The sequence below is a fragment of the Thamnophis sirtalis genome, unplaced genomic scaffold (assembly GCF_051295495.1).
Source record: "Thamnophis sirtalis isolate CommonGarterSnake01/CBP01778 unplaced genomic scaffold, rThaSir2_p1.2 scaffold_26, whole genome shotgun sequence".
NCBI lineage: Eukaryota > Metazoa > Chordata > Lepidosauria > Squamata > Natricidae > Thamnophis > Thamnophis sirtalis.
In genome coordinates this window covers 426,711-452,238 of record NW_028261406.1, presented here as the reverse complement: position 1 = coordinate 452,238, position 25,528 = coordinate 426,711, and the positions used below count along the sequence as shown (strand labels likewise).

The following is a 25,528-nucleotide window of genomic DNA, read 5'->3' as shown; positions in this document are numbered from 1 at the left end:
GATAGATAGAAATAGCAGTTAGACTTATATACCACTTCATAAGGCTTCCAGCCCTCTCTAAATGGTTTACAGAGTCAGCATATCGCCCCCACAGTCTGGGTCCTCATTTCATCCACCTCGGAAAGATGGAAGGCTGAGTCAATCTTGAGCCGGTGAGATTAGAACCCCTGAACTGCAGCTAACAATCAGCTAAAGTGGCCTGCAGTACTGCACCCTAACCACTGCGCCACCTCGGCTCCTATTCCTGCGTCTTCTTCATTTAGTCTTTCCTTAAGCTTTACACCTGTCCTCTTAATATTTGTACCACTCATTCCATACCATTCCAAACTCCAAAAGGAGTTTCCTCCTTTTATTTCTTTTGTGAGTCTGTCCATCTCTGCACACTCTAAAACTTTCCTTATCACGTTGTCCTCTGTTGGTATATTATTGTTCTTCCAGTTTTGTGCATATATTATCCTAGCTGCCGTTATGATGTGTAAAGTTATATATTGTATTTTTTTAAAATCATATTTCCTTGTAAGTATTCCCAATAAAAATAATTCTGGTTTCATGTCTGTTTGCTGTTTAGTTATTTCTTCGAGCCATTTTTTTTAAATTCTATTCCAATATTGTTTAGCTTTCGGGCATATAACCACATGTGGTAATATGTTTCTGTTTTCTTTTCAATTTATTTTTTACTAGCTGGATACCCGTGCTTTGCTACAAAACTATGTGATCAGGCTTGATAAATTGACACTTAAAGCTTGAAAATTAATGTAGAATGTGTAACTCCTTAGCTTCAGAGTGTGGTTAATGTAAGGCAACTGGCAGTTGGAACAGAGTTCTTTTCAGGTGGGGAGGGAGAGTAGAATGTCCAAATCCTTAGCTTCAGAGCATGTTAATATAATGCTGTATAAGAAATACTAAGGATCTGATGGTCATTTCAAAAAATCCTTTCTTAGCGACCACCTAGAAGCCAAGAGGGACATACATGCCAAGTTTAAAGTTTGTAGGCTTTACGTTTCTGGAGATTTTGTGACGATGCATGAGTTGTATTTGGCTTTTATATTTATTTTTTATTTCCTTTTTTGTCTGCCAGATAACAGACGAATCCCAACCACGTTTAAATTCAGTTACTGATTCACTGATTCCGCTGGAAGTTGGTCCCCAAACTTGCACTACGTTTTCTGGGAAGCCACTTTCAAACATTACAGGTAGTCCTCAACTTACAACAGCTCATTTAATGACCGTTCGAAGATGCAACGGTAGTGAAAAAAAAGTGACTCAGGGCTGTTTTTCACCCTCGCGACTGTGGCAGCCTCCCCTTGGTCATGTGATCCAAATTCAGACCCTTGGCAACTGGTTCATATTTATGACGGTCGCAGTGCCCTGGGATCACAGGATCCCCCTTTGAGCAAAGTCAATGGGGAAGCCAGATTCACTTAACAACTATGTAAGAACAGAAATTTTGGGCTCAGTGGTGATCGTAAGCCGAGGACTACATGTTCTTTTGAATTTTCCCTCTTGTCGGTTTGAGGCTACACCCCCTGGGCTATATGCCGAAGGTTTTGCCAAAGTCCTTAATAACTGACCGCCTCATTCAACGACTGTCTGTATTATGACAGGGCTGGAAAAAAGCAAGTTTATGAGACTTGTTTGCTGGGAGGTGAAGTCATCTAGGGGCCATAATTCCCCACCCCTATTCTAGGCCAATGCCTGTTCCAAGGATGGGCTTGTTCCCCCCCCCCCCCCCCGCCCATCCCAGGACCAGCAAACCTACCGTCTGCCAGCCTCTCCCGCCAGCTCTGGGCAGCATGAGCAAAAAACTCGTTATTTAGGGCGCTTCCACTCAGGCGCAGCAGTCCGTCTGTCCCAGGCTAGAAGGAAGGAAGGGAATGTTAAGCACAGTTAGGTTTAGGTTTAGGTTTATTGGGATTTATATGCCGCCCTTTTCCCTGAGGGAAAGTGCACAGTGCGCAAACCTTTACTGAAAGTGACAAAGAGAGAATGATAAAGAGAAAGAGACAGAGAAACAGAGACAGAGCAAAAGGGAAACCGAGAAACAGACAGAGAGAGAAACAGAGACAGACAGACAGAGACAAAAAGAGACACACAGAGAGAAAGAAATAGTGTCATAGACAGGGAGAGACAGAGAGAATGATGGAGAGAAACACATACACAGAGAAACAGAAACAGAGACAAGAGAAAGAGAAACACAGAGAGCGAGAGAGAAAGAGAGGGGAGGCACAGAAACAAAGAGCAAAAGGGAGACAAGAGGATCAGAGAGACATACAGAGAAACAGAGTCATTGTTTGAGGAGAGAGAGACAAAGAAACAGAGCAAAAGGGAGAGGAGAGAGAGAGAAAGGGAAAGAAGGAGAGAGTGAGTGAGTGGAGGAGAGAGACAAAGAAAGAGGGAGAGAAAGGGAGAGAGAGAAAGGGAGAGAAAGGGAGAGAGAGAAAGGGAAAGAAGGAGAGAGTGAGTGAGTGGAGGAGAGAGACAAAGAAAGAGGGAGCAAAAGGGAGAGAGTGAGTGGAGAGGAGAGAGACAAAGAAAGAGGGAGAGAAAGGGAGAGAGAGAAAGGGAAAGAAGGAAAGAGTGAGTGAGTGGAGGAGAGAGACAAAGAAAGAGGGAGAGAAAGGGAGAGAGAGAAAGGGAAAGAAGGAGAGAGTGAGTGGAGAGGAGAGAGACAAAGAAAGAGGGAATGAAAGGGAGAGAGTGAGTGAGTGGAGAGGAGAGAGAGACAAAGAAAGAGGGAGAGAAAGGGAGAGAGAGAAAGGGAAAGAAGGAAAGAGTGAGTGAGTGGAGGAGAGAGACAAAGAAAGAGGGAGAGAAAGGGAGAGAGAGAAAGGGAAAGAAGGAGAGAGTGAGTGAGTGGAGAGGAGAGAGACAAAGAAAGAGGGAGTGAAAGGGAGAGAGTGAGTGAGTGGAGAGGAGAGAGACAAAGAAAGAGGGAGAGAAAGGGAGAGAGAGAAAGGGAAAGAAGGAAAGATGAGTGAGTGGAGGAGAGAGACAAAGAAAGAGGGAGAGAAAGGGAGAGAGAGAAAGGGAAAGAAGGAGAGAGTGAGTGAGTGGAGAGGAGAGAGACAAAGAAAGAGGGAGTGAAAGGGAGAGAGTGAGTGAGTGGAGAGGAGAGAGACAAAGAAAGAGGGAGAGAAAGGGAGAGAGAGAAAGGGAAAGAAGGAAAGAGTGAGTGAGTGGAGGAGAGAGACAAAGAAAGAGGGAGAGAAAGGGAGAGAGAGAAAGGGAAAGAAGGAGAGAGTGAGTGAGTGGAGAGAGACAAAGAAAGAGGAAGAGAAAGGGAGAGAGAAACAGAGAGAGCGAAAGGGTCAAGGAGGGAGCAAGGGAGGGACCCTACCTGCCTGTCCACTTCAGGGAGCAGGAGGAGGAGCTGCTGCTGGAAGTGCAGGGGGAGGGCATTGAAGGTCCTGGAATTGATCAGCGCCCGCAGATTTGTGTTGACCAGAATGGAGCCTGGCGTCTCGAAGTCGATGTCGTCCCCCCTGTTCCTCTTCACTTGCCCTGCAGTTCCCAGAAAGCAACAGACAGGCAGAGATGTTTACACAGCCGGGAGTCAGGAGAGGCATCTGCAGACGCACCTCACACAGCTGCCGCTTCTCGAGACGGGAAACCTTTCTTGGAAGCGGCTGGGAGGCAGCCGGCCAGCGGTCAGCTGCGGGCAACCAGATCCACACGCAGAGAAAGCAATTCGCTACAAGTGGCCCTCGATTTAGGACCCCAAACGAGGCCCCCAAATGCCCATTGCTTGCCACGGTTGTTCAGTGAACCTGGCTTCCCCATTGACTTTGCTGCTCAGAGGATCTCATCAGCGGGTGATTTGCAAAGATCCCTGGGACAGCGCAACGGTCGTAAGTATGAATCGGTTGCCAAACCTTTCGAATTTTGATCGTCTGACCATGGAGATGCTGCAACAGGCATACATGAGAAAAAGAGTGGTAAATAACGTTCCCCCCCCCAGTGCTGTTGTAACTTCACACGCTCCCCTTTCATTCTATGGCCTCCTATTTCCCCCACAACAACCCCTTGAGGTGGGCTTGGCTGAGAAAGAGTGATGAATAAGAAGAACGGCTGCAGGATTTGGGTCTGGCTAGTCGAAAGCAGTGTTTCTCAACCTTGGCGACTTTCAGTCCTATGGACTTCAACTCCCAGAATTCCCCCAGCCAGCATAGCTGGCTGGGGGAATTCTGGGAGTTGAAGTCCACAGGACTGAAAGTCGCCAAGGTTGAGAAACACTGGTCTAAAGAAAAGAAGAATTAGGGGTGACGTGATAGCAGGATTCCACTATTTGAGGGGCTGCCATAAAGAAGAGGGGGGGTCAACTTATTCTCCAAGGCACCTGAGGGTAGAACAAGAAGCAATGGGTGGAAACTAATCAAGGAGAGAAGCAACCGGGAATTAAGGAGAAACTTCTTAACAGTGAGGACAATTAACCAGTGGAACAGAAGTTGCCACCAGAAGTTGTGGGTGCTCCATCACTGGGAAAAGATTGGACAGCAGCCGTTGGTCTGAAGTGACATGGGGCCTCCTGCTTGAGCCATGGGGGTGGACTAGAAGACCTCCGAGGTCCCTTCCAGCTCATTCATTCGTTCTAAGATCTCACCTCATCCCCCTGTGCCTCTTGCTCCCTTCCTCCCCATCCTTTACCCATTTTAAGCTAATTTAATATTATTCATTTTTCTTTTATTAGTTTTCGGTGCTTGGGAGCCACCCGTGGCATATAAGATAATAAAAAGTAAAGTAAATTATATGAAATGGGGAACAAAGCGCCTTGGAAGACGCCAGGAGCAAACTATTTCCTATTGCTGCCAAGAAAATTGACTTTTATTTAGGTTATGCCTCTGCCCTGCGTGTGTGTGCGCGTGTAAGTGTGAAATCACCTAGGAGGGGCTTTACTTTAAGGCAACTTGCAAAAATAAACCCGGGCTTGTCCCTGATGGTCTTTTAAGAGGATTTTAAACCGATTTATTTATTCCGGCCTACATTGGACTGAGCTTTTAATCTCTTGCTACTTGTTATAATCGTGCACTGAGTGCTGTTTGTTAATTCTATGGTTTGCCACGATAGGCGGGATCCCTCGTCAAAACAGTTACCATTTTCTTGCTGAGTTCCAAACCTACTTTGAAGAGGTGTGTGTGTGTGTGTGTGTTGACTTACTCTCCAAAACAACTGACAAAACAACTTTTTTCCCACCCCCTCTCTGTAAGCCGGCCGGAGTCCTCCGGGATTGGGCGGCCTATAAATAAAATTAAACTTGAAACTTAAACTTGAAACAAGAAACAAAGGACCGAAACTCATGAAGGAGAGGAGCAACCTGGAACTAAGGAGAAACTTCCTAACAGTGAGGACAATTAACCAGTGGAACTGCTTGCCACCAGAAGCTGTGGGTGTTCCATCACTGGAGGTTTTTAAGGAAAGATTCGACAGCCATTCGTCTGAAATGCTGTAGGGTCTCCTGCTTGAGAAGGGGGCTGGACTAGTAGACCTCCAAGGTCCCTTTCGATCCTAGGATTCTGAAAACTGGCAAGTTACTTCCAGTTTCCTGCAAAAACCAGCCCCGGAGTGAACCATGGGATTCATTTAATAACCGCCGTGTTTATTTAGCAGCAGCCTCATTCACTTAACGACTGTTGCAAGAATCACTGTACGTTTGGGTTGGTACCTGATTTACCTCCATCACAACTTGCAGGCGGTGAGCTGCAGGCTCCCTTCCTGTCGCATGTCAAGGACCGCCTGTACTAAAGGAAAAGTTTCCCATACTTGTTCAGTGCTGACAGTGATTCCCTGGTGCACAAAGAAAGCATGGCACCACACCCGGGGTTGTGTGTTGGCTCTTTAGGGTGAAGTCTCTTCGTCTACTAATAGGGGAGGCTGAGTTCGCGCTGCAGGCTTGAGCGTTAAGCAGCCCTACGGCTGATTCTAAAGGACTCTAGTCGAGAGAAAGCTATAGCAATAGCAATAGCAGTTAGACTTATATACCGCTTCATAGGGCTTTCAGCCCTCTCTAAGCGGTTTACAGAGTCAGCATATCGCCCCCAACAACAATCTGGGTCCTCATTTCACCCACCTCGGAAGGACGGAAGGCTGAGTCAAACCTGAGCCGGTGAGATTTGAACAGCCGAACTGCAGATAACAGTCAGCTGAAGTGGCCTGCAGTGCTGCACCCTAACCACTGCGCCACCTCGGCAATTAACAGATAGATGCAACCTCTTGTTATCTATTAGCAAGACAGGAATTCAACCCAGCATCTTTTTTAAAGGGATAAATCGAAACAAGGGCGACCGACCTGCCTTCCCTTGAGGACCCTCACACTGAAAGGAGCCAGGCTGAGAAAATACCTGCAGAGCCCTCACATCCTGGACGTAAACTGGTTCAGGTTCTCCCAAGACGATGCTACAGGGTGCCGCGCACCAAAGCAACCAGAGAGAAAGATAGTTTCCCCCACCCACCCCCATGCCATCACTCTGCTGAACACTTCACTCCCACAAGACTCCTCTTTTCTCATCTTGCCTATTATCCTTTCCTATTGATACCTTTTGATTTTATCACTTGGTGTTTGCAACTTGTGATTCATTAAATCCCATATTAATATGATGACCTATTACTTGTGGTTTCTATGTACACCGGGAGCTTATGCACCAAAGACAAATTCCTTGTGCGTCTGATCGTACTTGGCCAATAAACAATTCTATTCTGCTCCCTTTTCTCTCCTCTCTTCTCTATTCCATTCCATTCTGCATTCTATTTTCTATTCCATTTCTGTATTCAGTATATTCTTTTCTTCTCCTCTCTTCTCCATTCCATTCTGCATTCTATTCTATTTTCTATTCTTTCTGTATTTTCTATTCAGTATATTCTTTTCTTCTCCTCTCTCCTCCTCTCCTCATTCTATTCTCACATTTTCTATTCTATTCTATTCTATGCTACATCCTATCCTATCCTTGTTGTTGTCAGTTGAGAAGTCGTGTCCAACCCATCGTGACCCCATGGACCACGTTCCCCCAAGCCTTCCTGTTCTCTCCCATCCTCTGGAGTCCATTGAAGCTCACGCCGGCTGCTTCAGGGACTCCATCCAGCCCCCTCCTTCTCTACCGTCCCCTTCTTCTTCTTTTGCCCTCCATCGTTCCCAGCATGAGGCTCTTCTCCAGGGAGTCCTTCCTTCTTATTAGGTGGCCAAAGTCTTTGAGTTTCCTCTTCAGGATCTGGCCTTCTAAAGCACAGGAGGATAGAATAGGTCCAGCACCTATCCTATCCTATCCTATCCTATCCTATCCTCTTCTAAATAAAAACAGGTGTAATGCTGCATCTTAGCTGGAACGTCCAATGAAACAGGCATATCTGTAGTATAATAAATCTATGCAATACAATCATCCGTTTAATAGCTGTTTGAAGTTACAAAGAGATGGAAAAAGGTGAGGGATGACTATTTTTCACCTTTTAAGACCATATCAACATCAAGTCAGATGATCAAGTCAGATGCTTTGCAACTGGTTCATATTCATGACGCTTGCAGGGTCCCAGAATCACGTGATCCCTTTTTGTGACTTTCTGATAAGTAAAATCAACGGGGAAGCCAGATTCACTTAACAACCGTTGCTAATTTAACAAATTGCAGCGATTCGCTTAACAAATATGGCGAGGAAAGCTGTGAAATGGGGCAAAACGCAGCCAATGTCTCACAACAACATAAATTTGGGGCTCAATTGTCGTCTTAAGTTGAGGACCACCTGTATCTCAAAAGACGACTCAATGGGGCCACAGGTTGTCTGGTACAGGTTGCGCCAACCTTGGCAACTTTTAGGGCTTGTGGACTTCAACTCCCAGAATTCCTCAGGCAGCCAGGTTGGAGAACACTGCTCTCCTAACCACACCATTGTGATAAAAACATCCACCACAAATATAACATCTTGAAAACAAAATCTAGGGAATATTCACACCCACAGGGCATCTTAAAAGTCAGCCAGGTCCAAAACTGCTAAAGTTCCTCCTGTTGAGAGAAGACCCCGGAGTTCACCTACCGCCTGAGGGTTTGCGGACTCCCCGGAGCAGATGGGGGGCTTCCCTCGCCATGTCCGTCCTGTTGCAGAGGGCGCTGGGCAACACCGAGGAGCTGCCGCTGCTGCTGCTCTCATCGCCGACCGGCTTCCCCGCGAACCCTGAAAAAGAGCGAGCGCGTCAACCGGCCATCCTCACCGGCACCCGGGGGCTCATCGAGTGGAACATCCGGATAACACTGTCCCAGCAGGGGAGGAACAAGCAACAGCAGAAGGTTGGGGGGGGGGGGCTGACTCTGCCCACATTACCTGTTACGGAAGGGAGAGCAGTGAATAAAGCGGGGGGGACGGGGATGGGGACGGACAAGGGTAACCCCCCTCAACTTGCAACCGTGGTTGAGTCTGGAATGAACGGAGGTTGAGTCGTGTTGGTTGTTAAGCAGAGGGCGATGAGAGTGCGTTAAAAGGCCCTGGATGAAAAGGATTGGCCACAATGGATGGATGGCAAATATATGATATAGGATAGGATATGATAGATGCATGGATGATATTATATAGGATGGATGGATGGATGGATGGATGGATGGATGGATGGATAGAAAGAGGTAGGTAGGCAGGTGGGTAGGTAGGTAGATAAGTAGGTAGGTAGATAGACAGACAGATGGTAGATAGGGATAGGGAAAGAGCCGAGGTGGCGCAGTGGGTAGAGTGCAGTACTGCAGGCCACTTCAGTTGACTGCTAGTTCAGCAGTTCAGCGGTTCAAATCTCACCGGCTCAGGGTTGACTCAGCCTTCCATCCTTCCGAGGTTGGTGAAATGAGGACCCGGATTGTTGTTGGGGGCGATATGCTGACTCTGTAAACCGCTTAGAGAGGCCTGAAAGGCCTATGAAGCGGTATATAAGTCTAACTGCTATTGCTATTGCTATTGCTATAGATAAGACAGACATGGATGGATTTATAGACAGACAGACAGACGATAGACATAGATATATGGGCCACAATTCATACCTTCCAGATGAGTGTTTTTAACTTCACGAATGTTAAGATGGGTGGACTTCAATTCCCAGAATACCCCAGCCAGCGTATGCTGGCTGGGGTATTCTGGGAGTTGAAGTCCACCCATCTTAACATTCCCATGCCGGAATAATCCTTGCTTTCGGCTCAGATCAAGCCAATCATAGCAGCAACTAGGAATGTCTGGGAGTGAATGGTGGCTGGGGCTGGAGCGGCCAGATGGGTGTGGTGGTCCAGAGGGGAAGGGGAGCTTCCACTTACCAGAGGAGGGTTCCATGTGGGCCCCATTGACTTTCAGCGGGGTCAGGACCACGCGTGGAAGCATCACGCCCGTCTTCTTCTTCTGTCTGCTCACCTGTTTGGGAGAGAAACCGAGAGAGGTTGCCAGGGGGGACAGTGAGGAAGCCTGAAGGTCCGGAATCTGCCTCTCTCTCTTGGCAGGAAAGACCAGAGGCCCATTTCAGCTCAGCCTAGTGGTCGTAACCTCAGAAGTGAAAACAAGGCCAGCTCTGCTGAAGAACTTTATGGGTCTTTGAGCCAGCCGATGGAGCAGGCGGGTGGTAACTGTTCTACGCAGCCTCGATACAGGTAGTCCTCGACTTACGGCCACAATTGAGCCCAGAGTTTATGTGGCTAAGTGAGAAATTTGTTACGTTTTGTGACCTTTCAGAAGACTAGGAGAGTTGGGGGGGGGCGCACTACACCTCGGGCCGTGGGAGGGATGGGGAGAGAGGAGAAGTTAGTTAGAGAGAAGTAGACCTAATGGATGGATATATATATATACATACATACATACATACATACATACATACATACACACACACACACACACACACACACACACACTCACACACACCTCCCCCACAGGTCAAGATGACAACATATATATATATATATATATATATATATATATATATATATATATATATATATATATATATATATATATATATATATATATATATATATATATATATGTTGTATTTGTGCTGATAAATGTATGTATGTATGTATGTATGTATGTATGTATGTATGTATGTATGTATGTATAGATAGATAGATAGATAGATAGATAGATAGATAGATAGATAGATAGATAGATAGATGGGAGAGATAACAGATCGATCGATCGATAGATGAGAGAAAGAGAGATGAGAGATAACAGATTAGATAGATAGATAGATAGATAGATAGGAGAGAGAGATGAGAGAGAGATAAGATAGATAGATATAGAGATATAGATAGATTAGATAGATAGATAGGAGAGAGAGAGAGATGAGAGATGAGATAGATAGATATAGAGATATAGATAGATTAGATAGATAGATAAGAGAGAGAGAGAGATGAGAGAGAGAGAGATGAGAGAGAGAGATAGATATATATATGTATTTATTAGATTTTTACAACCCCTGGTGAGCCCCAATTATGGGAGGAAGCTAACTGCTTCCATTCTCTGTCCATCGGCTCGGCACAAGAGTCCATCACGACAGAAACCCAATATTTTTACTGTTGCCTTTGTTATATTTGTGTTTTTTTATTTGTGCTGATAAATAAATATTTATTTATCAGCACAAATAAAAAAACATGTATATGTATATGTATGTATGTATGTATGTATGTATGTATGTATGTAGGTAGATAGATAGAGATAGATAGATAGGAGAGATAGATGAGAGAGAGATGAGAGAGATAACAGATATATATATATATATATAGATAGATAGATAGATAGATAGATAGATAGATAGATAGATAGGTATAGATAGATAGATAGATGAGAGAGAGATGAGATAGATATAGATAGATATAGATAGATAGATTAGATAGATAGAGAGATAGATGAGAGAGATAGATGAGAGAGATAACAGACAGACAGATAGATAGATAGGAGAGAGAGATAGATGAGAGAGAGATGAGAGAGATAACAGATAGATAGATAGATAGATAGATAGATAGATAGATAGATAGATAGATAGATAGATAGATAGCCAGAGGATGGCTAGTGGGACCTCGCCGAAACGTTGCCAAGAAAATCTCAATCTTAAACAGGAAAAGACCCGAATACAACAAGACCAGCATACCTACCTACAGTCGTGAAAATCTACGAAAACACACACACACAGAAATAATTTCTGTATTGAGGCCTTTCAGGCAGGGCCACCCCCTGTGAATGTTCTTTGCACTTAATTTCCTGCACCATTCAGGGGGTTAAGACCAGGGGTCTTCAACCTGGCAACATTAAGACCTGTGGACTTCAACTCCCAGAATTCCCCAGCCCCACCTCAGACCCCTGGGTTAGTAAGTGGTCCCTGAAGGTTTTCTTCTTTTTCACATATATTCTGTTGCTTCGCTCCTGTTTCTATTGACACACAGTCACCGGAAATTAAATCAACGCTGAAATACAGGATATAAATCTCGTAAAAAGCATGCCGACTCTCCGCCAGATAATCCAGGGGGTGCTTTTCCTCCAATTATTCTATCCAGGTCAACAAAAGGTTCTTAAGATGATTCACCCAGGCCTGTCTTTGGGGGATCTTAATCAAAATCTGGACAAGCTTTGGCCAAACACTTCTCAACCTGCAGTCAGAGGCAGCCTCCGAACTCAGGTCTGCACAGCTGCGGTGCCAAATTCCAGGTCTCCAACCGGCAAATGAGACCAGCTCAACCGCACTTCCGCCACAAATATTTGAAAGGCCTCTTCAATTCTATCAAAAATGGGTCGCACTCTAGCAGGGGGCTCTGCAGCTGTTTATATAAACAGAGAGAAAGCTGACCCATTTTTGATAGAATTGAATGTGGGAGGACTTCAAATAGCCTTGTGAATTAGACAAAGGAAGCCGCAGAATTGGTCAACGCTGTAAAGTTGTCATCTTGACCTCTGGGGAGAAGAGGCCTTTCAAATATTTGTGGCGGAAGTGCGGTTGTGCTGGTCTCATTTGCCGGTTGGAGACTTGGATCCTCAGCAGAGTTAACTAGAAGCGATACTAGGGGGAGTAGTAGTAATAGTAGGGGAGTTCAGGTGGAAGGGAAGGTACCTTCCTCTTTGTGACACAAAATAGAATAACAGAAGGTGGAAGGGACCAACCCCCTGCTCAGCCAGGAAACCCTATACTGTTTCAGACAAATGGCTATCCAGCATCTTCTTAAAGACTTCCAGTGTTGGGGCATTCACAACTTCTGGAGGCAACTTCTGTTCCACTGGTTAATTGTTCTAACTGTCAGGAAATTTCTCCTTATTTCTCGGTTGCGTCTCTCCTTGATGAGTTTTCCATCCATCGCTTCATCTCCTGCCTTCACGGGCTTTGGGGAATAGCCTGACCCCCTCTTCTTTGTAGGAACCACTCAAATCTTGCAAGACTGCTATCCTGTCTCCCCCAGTCCTTCTTTTCCTTAGACTAGACGTACCCCCGTTCCAGCAACCGTTCTTCGTGTTTTATCCTGCAGCCCTCTCAAAGAGGATTCTCTTTGTTGGCTCTTCTCCGCACTCTTTCTGGGTATGGTTTCACCAAGGCCTTGTAAAGTGGTATTAACTTTTTGCGTGATTATCTTGATTCTATCCCTCTGCTGATGCAGCCTAGAACCAGGTTGGCTTTTTTGGCACCCCTGGGGCTATGCTCACCCACCGCCTGTGGAGCTCCTCTCCGCCCTTCCTACCTGAGAGGCTGTCCTGGTGCTCTCTCGGAGAGCAAACGAGGTCTTGCTCTGGGACTCTGTGGAACAGGAAGCGTTGGAAGAGGTTTCGTCTAGAGAAACTGGAAAGGAAGGGTCATCAGAATGCAGCCCACATTATGCCACCGTTGCCCACCCTCAAAGCTGACCTCAACGAAGCCACCTTGGAGGTTCAGTGTGGCCACACTGGAGCTGAGGGACAGGGAGGAGGGGGAATTGAGATAGCTGGGATTTTGTAGCCAAAATAAAATACTTTCTCTTGGGAACCAAGGGCCTCGTTCTCACACCTGGTGGGAGGAAGGAGGAGTGGTTTCGCCAGGCAACCAGATGATGATTATTATTATTTATAAAATTTATATGCCGCCCAATCCCGAAGGACTCCGGGCGGCTTACAACAAAGAGGAAAAAAAAGGAAAAAAAAGAAAAACGGTTTAAAATCGCAACACCACATACATTCATTCTAATCGGGGCTGGACCTCAACAGTGAGGTCAACAGCCCCAGGCCTGCCGGAACAGCCAGGTTTTTACAGCTTTCCTGAAGGCCATGAGAGTGTGTAAGGTCCGGATCTCTGGGGGTAGCTGATTCCAAAGAGTCGGAGCAGCCACAGAGAAGGCTCTCCTTCGGGGAGCCGCCAGCCGACACTGTCTGGCTGACGGCATCTGAAGGAGGCCCACCCTGTGGGATCTTACTGGCCGCTGGGAGGTATGTCGCAGCAGGCGGTCTCGCAGGTACGCTGGTCCTAAGCCATGTAGGGCTTTAAAGGTAATAACCAACACCTTGATTTGCGTCCGGAGACCAATTGGTAGCCAGTGCAGCTCGCGGAGGACAGGTGTAATGTGGGTGTACCTCGGTGCACCCAATATCGTTCGCGCGGCCGCATTCTGGACTAGCTGCAGTCTCCGAACACTTTTCAAGGGTAGCCCCATGTAGAGCGCATTGCAATAATCCAGCCTTGAGGTGACTAGGGCGTGAGTGACCGTTTGAAGTGCCTCCCGATCCAAATAGGGCTCCAAGATGGAGCCGGGATTGGACCTTGTGACTGGTGGTTTTGAGAAAGTGAAAACCTTTTGCTTTTAATTAGGGGAGGACCGCGGGAATCTTCAGAGCTGGTTTTCACCAGATCCGTGCCAACATGATATTCCCAATAAAGCTATTCTGTGGGGAAACCACCCGCCTCGGAGTTCTGCTTGCTGTGGGGGTCTATAACCTGGAACCCGATAACTCTTTCGTGAGCTCCGCTGATTACCTGTTTGCTTCCAGGTGCAATGCAAGGTGTTGGGATATCACCTCTAAAGCCTAGGACCAGACTATCAGAGGACCCCTCCCACCCGTAATGGTGGAGGAGGACCCATCCGTCAAGGAAGGCTACCTGGTGGGATACAGGAAGAGAGCCTTTTCTGCTGTGGCTCCTGCCCTTTGGAACATCCTGCCCCCGGGGGGAGATTCCCCCTTCCTGAAAGGGCCTGAGGAGTCGGCTCTGCCAACTGGCCTGGACCCCCAGTGGGGGTGGGTGCATCACTCTAACGGTGGTTGATGGACTAATTAACCCACCCACTCCGTGCATCTTGCTCCCTTCCTCCCTATCTTTGTCAATTTTAAATTAATTTAATGGTGCGCTGTGGTTGGAATGCAGTACTGCAGGTTGACTCTGCCCACAGCCTGGAGTTCGAGCCTGACAGCGTTGACTCAGCCTTCCGAGGTTGGTAAAAACGAGGGCCCAGATTCTTGGGAGTGAAAATGCAAGTAAGGCTTCTACGTTGTAAATTGCCTACAGAGGGCTGTAAAGCACTGTGGGGGCGGGATAGAAGACTTTAAGTGCTATTCCCATTTATTGTTTTAATGTTTTTAATTATTGTAAGCCACCTAGAATTACCCCCAAGAGAAGGGGTGGTGGTGACATATGAGTTGAGTGAAAAAAATAAAATAAACTAAAAATAAAATAAACTAAAATAATAAAATAAAAATAAACTAAAAATAAAATAAAATAAAATAAAATAAAAATAAACTAAAAATAAAAATAATAAAAAATAAAAATAAAATTAAAATAAAATAAAACAAATTAAAATGATAAAATAAAATAATAAAAAATAAAAATAAAATAAAACAAATTAAGATGATAAACTAAAATAATAAAACAAATTAAAATGATAAAATAAAATAATAAAAAATTAAACAAAATAAAATAAAAATAAAATAAAAATAATAAAATAAAATAAAAATAAAAAATAAAATAAAATAAAACAAATTAAGATGATAAACTAAAATAATAAAAAAATTAAACAAAACAAAATAAAAATAAAAACAGCTACGGAGGTAGCAGACGGAGGAGGCGGGCTCTTGAGTAGGACCACGCTTACCGTCATTATCTCCGCTAACAGTGCTGGCAGCTTCATTGGAACCGCTGCTCTCCACATCATCCAATTCTTCTCCTTCGGGTCCAGCAAGGGTCCGAGACCACTGGGCAGCCGCTTTCTGGAAGGACCAATCAGAGCTTGGAAAAATTGTGTCTGGGGAGCCAGAGGGCGGGACCATATGGATATATAGGTGACCTTAAGGGTCTTCCATTCCTCACTATCCAGCTACTGCATTCACTTTTGAGCCGGCTGCAGTGGTTAGCCAATAGAAATTAAAACGTAATTGTGGAGTCCGCGGTGCTCTCTGAGCTCGGTTTGTTTACTTGCAGACTTTTCATTACCCAACTAGGCAACAGGGCTCGTTAAGTGTGGGCTTACTTCCTGTTTACACACAGTATATGTGGCTTGTCCTATCAGGGTTGGTGGGGTGGGGTTTTCTCCTTGCCTAAAGTATTGTTTTCTGGTTGACTGTTTGTCTGGTGTTAATCCCTGCTTATCTGGGTGTTGGCTGCCGAGCTCTAGTCTTATTTTGTTTCTGTCTCCGCTTTCCGTTGTCTTTTTTTTTGAACGGTGTGTAAATGTGGATGATCACTATGTATCCATTGATGGTTGATTTGAGTGAATGTCAAGATTTCAAGAATTCCCGAGCATTTCAGCATTTGACTTAAGTCTAGGATGCTCAGTTTCTCCAAGTTGGAACTAGGGTTGAATCTGTCCATGTGTTGTGACCTTCAAGTTTCATTCGTTCTTCTCCTACTTTATGTTCATGGCTAAACACTTCTATTCTTCTGTCTGCCTGTCCCACATGGAGGCAATTCTAGTCCTTATTGTGTATGCTGCACATAGAGGCATACACCATATGTACAATGCTTAATCTTCAGGATCCAATCTGGGTCGGGGACCGGGACCAGAGGTTTAGTCTTCTGAGCTTTTGGACTCGTGCTGAAGCCCATCCTTAGGGAATGAATCCTCTATACCAATGTTTCTCAACCTTGGCAACTTGAAGATGTCTGGACTTCAACTCCCAGAATTCCCCAGCCAGCATTCGCTGGCTGGGGAATTTCGGGACTTGAAGTCCAGACATCTTCAAGTTGCCAAGGTTGAGAACACTGCTCTATACTGTATTTGCAAGGACTGTGACAGCTAAATTCATACAAAACTCAGCAGTCACCCAGCCTCTGGATTAAAGGAACAGAAACCTGGCCTTACCTTGAGAGTAAAAAGGCTGATCCCGCCCAGGAAGCTTATAAAAAAGCCCGTCGCAGCTTCTAGAATTGGAGTGAAGCATCGCGTTCAGGCAGGCCAGCGGGGATGTGCCACTGCAGGGGGGGAAAACAGGCACAATTCAATCGGTCAGTTGAGACACAGGTTGCTTTGGAACTAGTCAAACAAACAACTGTGGCAAACTCTGATAATCCAACATATTGCAAGATGCCCAGAGTTATCTTCTGGCAAGGGAAGGAAGGAAGGAAGGAAGGAAGGAAGGAAGGAAGGAAGGAAGGAAGGAAGGAAGGAAGGGAAGGAGAAACACAGAGAAAGAAAGAGGGAAGGAAGAAAGGAAGAAGAGAAAGAGAGAGAAAGAAAGAAAAAAGAAAGTAAAAAAGAAAGGAGAGAAGAAGGAAGGACACAGAGAAAGAAAGAAAGAAAGAAAGAAAGAAAGAAAGAAAGAAAGAAAAGGAAGGAAAACAGAGAGAAAGAAAGAGAAAATTTCAATTTCCAATTTAATAAAATTTGTATGCCGCCCACTCCCTATGGACTCTGGGCGGCTTACAGACAGATAAAAAAACATTTAAAAAATTAAAAATAAAGGTACATTATTAAAATTGCACATCATCCATTCAGTGTAGGTGGGGCTGGACATTGATCAACAGCTCCAGGCCTGCCGGAACAGCCAGGTCTTGGTGGCTTTACGGAAGGCCGGGAGAGTGGTAAGGGTCCGGATCTCTACAGGTAGATCGAGTGGTGAGGGTCCGGATCTCTACGGGTAGATCGTTCCACAGGACCGGCGTAGCTACAGAGAAGGCTCTCCTCCGGGGAGTCGCCAGCCGGCATTGTCCGGTCGACGGCACCCGGAGGAGGCCCAACCTGTGCGATCTTATTGGTCGTTGGGAGGTGAGTGCAGGAGGCGGTCTCTCAGGTAGCCAGGTCCTAAACCATGTAGGGCTTTAAAGTAACGACTAGCACCTTGAAGCGCATTCGGAGACCAATAGGGAGCCAGTGCAGCTCGCGGAGGATGTGTGTAACATGGGTGTCTCTAGGTACACCCAATATCGAAAGAAAGAGGGAGAGGAAGGAAGGAGGAGGAGAGAGAGAGAGAGAGAAAGAAAAATAAAGGAGAGAGATGAAGGAAGGGAGGGAGGGAGGGAGAATGATACACCTCAGGTCCCAAGGGAGTTTCCAGATCCTGTGCTGATAATCAAGCAGGGAGTTTTGCCTTGTTCTGGTCAATCTCCAGAACACGGAGTTTGCCAAAGAGCTGGCTTCGCGTGTTTCGAATTTCTATCAGTCTATTTCAAGGAGAAATAAATTTGGCTCCAACCCCCCGTGGGACCCCCACCACCAGCTCCCCTTTCTGTAGCCATCCTCCCAGGCAGTTCCCAATCCACTGTGGTCTTCCCCAGGAGAGGAAGCGGCGGCTTTGGCTGGCTAGGCAAAATCCAGGCTGCCTGGGCATCCTTTGAACGGTGCTGTCAAAAAAAAACAGCCTCTGGGTTTGTTTTGAGAATTGGGAAAGCAATTATCGACCCAGGTATCGAGGTTTGGCTCTCCGAAACGAGCAGCTGATCCGTTTTGGAAAAGGCAACGTTTAGAGGTAGTCCTCGGCTTCTGACCACATTTCTGTTGCTAAGTCGTGCTGTGCTTTATGACCTTTCTTGGTGAATCCCCGCTGTTGTTCAGTCAATAACATGGTTGTTAAGTGAGTCTGGCTTCCTCCTGGGCGCTGCATGGCAGATCGCAAAAGGGGATCACGTGACACACACATCCCCGGCTCACTGTGACTGTCATAACCTGGCTTTGCCGGCAGGCCTGGGGGTGATGAGTTCCCTCCCCTCTCGACATGTATGGTTGTGCGACTGTTGCCTATTTTTATTATTTGTATTTCGTTTTTATGTTCACCCTTTTCCCCCGTTTGAATTGTTCGCCGCCCTGAGTCCTCCTGGAGAAGGGCGGCGTACCAATAATAAAATTCTATTCTATTCTATAAATATGAACCAGTTGCCAAGCGTCTGAATTTTGATCACGTGACCACGGGGATCCTGCAGTGGCACTTTTCATAAATCACTTTTCTCAGTAACTTTAAGAAAACTTTGAACAGTCCCTAAATAAATGGTTGTAAGTCGAGAACTACCTGGATAGATTTCATGATATTTTACAGTAACAAAACAGGATTATTAGGTAATGTCTATTTTTGTAAAGCAATGATTTCTATATGCTTGGTGTATGGGGTTGTGTACAAACACACACACACACACACACACACAGAGGGTGGGAGGGAGAGAGACAGACAGACAAATATGTAAAATATTTAGCACTGGCATTTTTTTTTAAAAAAAATCTGGGTTTTAACATTTGGGGAGTTTCTTTTCCCGAAGCACTGAATTTTTTTCCATCGGTTTAGTTTTTTTCATTGTTTATCATCTCTAGTATTTCCTTCATTATAAGGTTCGGATGTTTCTACTCCAAAACTTGTAACCTTAGTAAAAATACAGTTGGAAGGAAATAATCTACAGCGTCTGGAGAGGAACACTTTTCTAAAGAGGAAAAGGCTGAGAAAAACAGAACTGAAAGTCGTTCTAAAATATGTTTTTCAATCTTGAACACCTCAAGAGAGCTTCGGTTTCTAATTTATTTATTTTTTTAAAAAGGAAGTACATTGAAAAATTACGTACTGCCGTAGCAAAACTTTGCTGCTTTTGTAACACTCCATTTTCATAAGCCAGTGTGTATTCTGGGTACAAGTATGTTTAGATAGTCATATTGTTAGATAAATAAAACAAATAAAATGTTTTAAAAAAATTAAAGACTGCTGCTTCTCTCCCTCTAAATCAGTGTTTCTCAACCTTGTCAACTTGAAGATGTCTGGACTTCAACTCCCAGAATTCCCCAGCCAGCCTTGGATCTGGCTGGCCAGAAACAAACCATCTCAACCCCTGGAAAAAGAGTCATGTAACTTTCTCAAGAAACTCTCCGTAAAGGTTCATGTTTAGTCAGGCAAGATCACTTAACAGTTAAACCTGATTGTCTTAGAAAAATAAAAGGAAGTTTAGCTGTGTTAAATAGAGAGGAGTGTCACTCCAAACTCAGAGAGATACCGTAGTTTAAGGAGTATAAGACGCACCAAGATTTTGAAGAGGCAAATTTTTTTAAAAAATTGCACTCTGCAGACCTCAAAAAAAAAAAAAAAGGCATTAGTAGCTTTTAGGAGGCTTGTAGAGTGCTCCTAGGGGTATCCCCCCCCAAAAAACGAGCAAAAAGCAGCCCATTTTTTCGTGAAAAAGGGCCCGTTTTTGTCAAAAAACCCGGCATGGATAGCCTTTTAGGCTTATAGAGTGCTCCTGGGGGCTGGGGCAAAATTGAGCAAAAAACGTTAAATGCTCCAAGCCAAGCTCAAAGTCCCCTAAGGCAGTGGTCTCCAACCTTGGGAACTTTTAAGACTTGTGGACTTCAACTCCCAGAGTTCCTCAGCCAGCTTTGCTGGCTGAGGAACTCTGGGAGTTGAAGTCCACAAGTCTTAAAAGTTGCCAAGATTGGAGACCACTGCCCTAGGCATTCCAAAGCAGGAAGGCCGAAGAGAAGAAAGTTAGGGGAAAGAGAAGCAATTTTAGTCCCTCCGACTAACCTCATTTCCTTTAGGCCCTCGGTTTCTATAACCTGCAGGATCTGTTTCGGGGTCATGGGTCCGTCAGAATAGTTTTCCAGCACCTGGAGGAAAAAAAAAGAGAGAGAGAGAGAGAGAGAAAATCTCAGGTTTAATGTAGGTAAACTTAACCCGAGGATATTCGGCCACAATTTAATGGCAAGAATGGCTTAGCTTTCCGGCGAAGCTAACTGGGATGAAGGTTAGGTCTTAGCCAGGATATATTTAAAAGGATAAGAGAGGCTGGGCAGACTCTTCCAGCTGTTGCCTCGGGGCTGAGCTACACCAGACACAAGGGGCCTCGTGGTCTTGGATATCTCTGGCTCCCCCACTCCACTTTTCAAAATGAGATCACGAGGATGGGTGCAAGGCAGCTCAAATGAGTCAGTGTCCCTTGAGGGCTTTTTTTTTTAATCAAATACTTTTTTATTTTCCATTTTCATAACATACAATCGCATGTATACTATTACATAGCCAGTATCCTATTGTGTTAAGTAGTAATTACATCAGTTCCTCTTGTCATCAACGCCCAAAAAGATAAAAACCCATTATTAGCTCTTCTGCTCTTTCTTCTACCTCTCTCCTACCTGTGGCCTGCGTGCTAGAGGTGGCACGCAGAGCCCTCTCTGTGGGCACGGGCACCGTCGGCAACTGGTCTTCGCGGGTGCCAGAGCGCCAGAATGTGGTCTGAAAATGGTCACACCCCCCCCCCCAAAAAAACAGGCTGTTTTCCGGACCGTTTTCAGGCTGTTTGGGGGGCATTTTTCTGGCTGGTTTATGGAGCCACTTGTGGCCCTGAAAATGGCCCAAAAGGTTCTGAAAAATGGCCCCCAAACACCCTAAAAGTGGCCTGAAAAATGGCTCCAAAACCACACCGTTTGTCAGTCCCTTTTCAGGCTGTTTTTGAACTGTTTTTTCTGGACAAAAACAGCCCCAAAATGGCCTGAAAACAGCCTAGAAAACGCTGAAAAAACAGACAAATGCGCGCCGGCCAAGTGGTCTTTGGATTTAGAGTGCTCCGGCACGCACGCACGCATGCACACACGTTCTGGTTTGGGCACTCGGTGCTGAAAAGGTTTGCCATCCCTGCTTTAGATAGAGAAGCCTGAATATGGAGGCTTCTGTGAACTCTTGTTCGTAACAGCCCACCTGGGATCAAAATAGCCCGTTTTCTTTCTGCTGGCTTTAACCGTGATAGGATTTATTAGTTTCTTGGCTTGTTCTGGGATTCTCCCTTGACTTTCTCTCCAGAGAGTTTCCCAAAACAAGCAAAGCTCTGAGATCAGGAAGAGAGGTCCACTTTCTTTGGCTGGGATGGGCTGTTGCCCGTTTCTCTTTCCTTAAACACCCCTCCAATCTCCCATTTGCTGTTCAGACCCTCAACGCAGCTGGACGGAACAAAGCCCAGCACTTTTTAAGGGGGGGTCATCATAGAATTCTGTGGACCTCTTTTGTCAAAAGAAAGGTTTAAAATAAAGGCAGCGCAGAACACAACTGAGAAGAAAAAAAATGCAATTTCTGTTTCTCCGGATGTTTTTTTTAAAAAAGAGGTCAAACATATCAGAAGATGCTCTGTTTTACATAGTGTCTCCCCTGCAGCTAAAATTCATGCAAATTATCTTTAATGGGAAACTTCATTTCATGCCCTTCCAGTGGTGGATTAGCTGCCAAAATTCTTTGCAGCGAAATGCTTAATTTCAGCAGCACATTTTTAAAGGATCAGAGCGGTTGCACAATTCCCCGATGCCCCAGTTTGCCAGACCTCGTAACAGTAACCTATAATAAAAATATACGTTTTTAGAATTTCTGATTTACAGTCATTAAAATACGCGTCAGCAACTTCTAGCGTCACCGAAGAGCCAAGTTAAAAACGTTAAGGTGATGCAAACCCTGAGAGTAGATTGGAAGAAAACACCCCCAAAGAGGGCAGTTTAGGGTAATAGTTAAGGAAGGGGAAGAAGGAAGGAAGAGAGGGAAGGAAGGGAGGATGGATTTAATGTAGAAAGAAGGAAAATACTAAGGAAGGAAGGATTTAATGTAGAAAGAAGGAAAGTAGGAAGGAAGGAAGGGAGGGAGGGAGGGAGGAAAGAAATGAAATGAAGTAAAGGGAAGGAAGAAGGGGAAGAAGGAAGGAAGGAAGGATTTAATGTAGAAAGAAGGAAAGTACAAAGGAAGGAAGGGAGGGAGGGAAGGAAGGGAGGATGGATTTAATGTAGAAAGAAGGAAAATACTAAGGAAGGAAGGATTTAATGTAGAAAGAAGGAAAGTAGGAAGGAAGGAAGGAAGGAAGGAAGGAAGTGAGGGAAGAAATGAAATGAAGTAAGGGAAGGAAGAAGGGGAAGAAGGAAGGAAGAGAAGGAAGGAAGGATTTAATGTAGAAAGAAGGAAAGTACAAAGGAAGGAAGGGAGGGAGGGAAGGAAGGGAGGATGGATTTAATGTAGAGAGAAGGAAAATACTAAGGAAGGAAGGATTTAATGTAGAAAGAAGGAAATTACAAAGGAAAGAAGGAAGGAAGGAAGGGAGGGATGGAGGGAGGAAAGAAATGAAATGAAGTAAAGGGAAGGAAGAAGGGGAAGAAGGAAGAGAGGGAAGGAAGGATTTAATGTAGAAAGAAGGAAAGTACAAAGGAAGGAAGGAAGGGAGGGAGGAAAGAAATGAAATGAAGAAGGGGAAGAAGGAAGGAAGAGAGGAAAGGGAGGGAGGGAGGATGGATTTAATGTAGAAAGAAGGAAAATACTAAGGAAGGAAGGATTTAATGTAGAAAGAAGAAAAGTACAAAGGAAGGAAGGAAGTGAGGAAAGAAATGAAATGAAGTAAAGGGAAGGAAGAAGGGGAAGAAGGAAGGAAGAGAGGAAAGAGAAGCTCATAGCCTCTGAAAAGAGAAAAAGTTCGATCTCCATTCCATATTTTGCTATTAAGAGTGTAGAGCTGCTAGAAAATTTCATGGGTTTCTGCTTCCCAAAGAAAGCCAAGGAAAACCACGCCTGCTGTGAGTGAATGTGGGTTGGGAAGAGTCTTGCAAAGCATAAAACCCACATGAGAATCAGGCCCTGGGAATCTAATCCAGGGATCTACAAAGGGGTTACGGCTCAGGGCTCTGAAATAGCCACTCTAATTCAGGGCAGAGATAAAGGCGCCTTCTTCAGTGACACCACAAAATCACCTGAAGGATAAAATACCCTCTTGGAACCAGTTGTGCCTTTCGGGAAAATACAGAGGCATGAAATTAATCGGAAGCTGGTGAAATTCAATCACAAACAATGCTCTCTCTCCCTCTCTCTCTGCTGTTCCACACATAAACCCCGAAGAACAGGATGCGTCTTCCTAAGAGACATAAATCGATAGGAAACGTGTCACAGTTGTGACTCTTTAACTTTCAGCAAAATGACACCAACTGCACAATGGCCATGAAGGTGTGAAGCCACATCCGGGGGGTGGGTGAGGGAGATGCTGAACACAACACGATAAAAAGCACCCCTGGGCTTTTGCAGATGTTTCTATGTGGCTCAACAGCCACAGTGACTTATGCCCCACAATTCACAGAGGAGCACACGCACCGTTGCCAGCTGAAAAAGCAGAAGGCAGGAAAAGACAGGAGGCGTCTGTCACAAATCCCATCGACTTGAGAAATCGCTTGTGGGGGAAAAAGTGCAAGACTGGGGTGGGGCACAAGGAGGGACCGCCTCTCCCGGGAGGAAGTTAGCAACCCACCCGTCTCCTAAAAGAATGAAATATCCCGGGAAATATTGAAGAAGGCAGAATATTACACTTCCATGGTTCGGAAATGGAGAAACATGTTTTTTAGGCAGGAAGCAGACTCATTCTTAATAGCCCCCACCTTTGTCAATGGGCCTTTAAAATAGAGACTGAGCTAGCCTACTCTACATAACAAAGGTAGGACTAGCCTTCCGCAGAAACTCACCGCGTGGCATCTGGGAACTCAGCCAAGCTTGGGACTCAAAAGACACACAACCTACAAAATTAGCTAAGACACCACCACCACCCTCCGTCCCCGGGAGTCTAACAACCAATCATAATATACATTGTACACAGGAACAGGAAACAAGAGAGGTGTGGCCGATCAGAGGGGTATGAAAAACCAGGAACTTTCAGCCTCTCGCTCTCTTTTCTTCTTCACCCAACATCTGGACGCATGTGTGATCCTCCTTTTCCGCCCAGGAGCTCAAGCCATGTGATCCTGACCACCGTTAAACCATCTTTCTCCAAGGAGCCTCCATGTCCCCAGAGTCTTTTCCCCTCACTTGGAACCGAACCTAGGAGGACATTTTTTTTTTCTGACATCCCCTTTCGTTGGGATCCCAGCAAAGGAATCCTCGGAAGAGCTTCTCTGAAAATAATCCCTTGCCGGAGGTCATTCCCGCCCGTTTCTGAGCGTTCTCAACTTGCAACCGCAACGCCAGTCTAACGTTTCACCGAGTTATAAAATATTGCGAAATAACAAAATGCAAACGTCAATAGAAAAGCAGTGGGAAGGGGAAGGAGAGAAGGGAAAGGAGAGGAGGAAGAAAGGAAGGAGAGAAGAAAGAGAAGAAAGGGGGGTAGGAAGGAGGGAGGGAAGGAGGGAAGGAAGGAGAGGAGAGAAGAAAGAAGGGAAGGAAGGAGGGAATGTAGGAGAGAAGGAAGGGGGAAAGGAAGGAGGAAAGGAAGGAGAGAAGGACAGAAGAAAGGAGGGAAGGAAGGAAGGAGGGAAGGAAGGAAGGAGGGAAGGGGGAAGGAGGGAGGGAAGGAAGGAGGGAAGGAAGGAGAGAAGAAAGAAGGGAAGGAAGGAGGGAATGTAGGAGAGAAGGAAGGGGGAAAGGAAGGAGGAAAGGAGGGAAGGAAGGAAGGAGGGAATGTAGGAGAGAAGGAAGGGGGAAAGGAAGGAGGAAAGGAAGGAGAGAAGGAGAGAAGAAAGGAGGGAAGGAAGGAAGGAGGGAAGGAGGGAAGGAGGGAAGGAGGGAAGGAAGGAGGGAAGGGGGAAGGAGGGAGGGAAGGAAGGAGAGAAGGAGAGAAGAAAGAAGGGAAGGAAGGAGGGAATGTAGGAGAGAAGGAAGGGGGAAAGGAAGGAGGAAAGGAGAAGAAAGGAGGGAAGGAAGGAAGGAGGGAAGGAAGGAGGGAAGGAAGGAAGGAGGGAAGGAAGGAGGGAAGGAAGGGGAGTAGGAGAGAAGAAACGAGGGAAGGAAAGAGGGAGGGAGGGAAGAAGAAGTAGGACCATTGTAAGATAAGATGGATCTAGGGGATGGTAAGAAAGCAATCTTCAAGTATATTGTCAACTGTAGGGAAAAAATTGTTATAAATACATATTATTAATAACAGTTATGAGATCATCTAATTGTGAATGTATATATGAAATTGATAAAATTAAAAATTAAAAAAAAGCAGTGGGGAGGAAAAGGGGGAAGAGAAGTGAGGGAGGATAAGAAAAGAAAAAGAAACACTGATGTCCCACTCTCTCTGTTGCAGCAAAATAAGGCCGTCAAATCAAAACTTTCTTGCTTTTCCATAATATGAAACCAGCCATTTCTGCAAATCAACTTGCAACCAGAACTGAGCTTCCACTGCTAAATGAGACAGATGTGAGAGTGAATGTTGCTCCATTTTACATCCTTTCTTGCCAGAGTGGTTAAGGGAATCGCTG

The 25,528-nt window shown here is 45.3% G+C and overlaps 1 protein-coding gene across 1 annotated transcript in view; it reads right to left on the bottom strand.

Annotated features, from left to right (window-relative positions):
• The window catches only part of ASXL1 (ASXL transcriptional regulator 1), a 43,719-nt gene that overhangs the window by 8,457 nt on the left and 9,734 nt on the right, over positions 1 to 25,528 (bottom strand). The window contains 9 exon segments of the mRNA XM_087703148.1: positions 1,760 to 1,856; positions 3,338 to 3,501; positions 8,016 to 8,153; positions 9,269 to 9,362; positions 12,662 to 12,759; positions 15,035 to 15,149; positions 16,241 to 16,261; positions 16,263 to 16,350; positions 19,872 to 19,954. Of these exon segments, the coding sequence (XP_087559274.1) occupies positions 1,760 to 1,856; positions 3,338 to 3,501; positions 8,016 to 8,153; positions 9,269 to 9,362; positions 12,662 to 12,759; positions 15,035 to 15,149; positions 16,241 to 16,261; positions 16,263 to 16,350; positions 19,872 to 19,954 (898 nt within the window).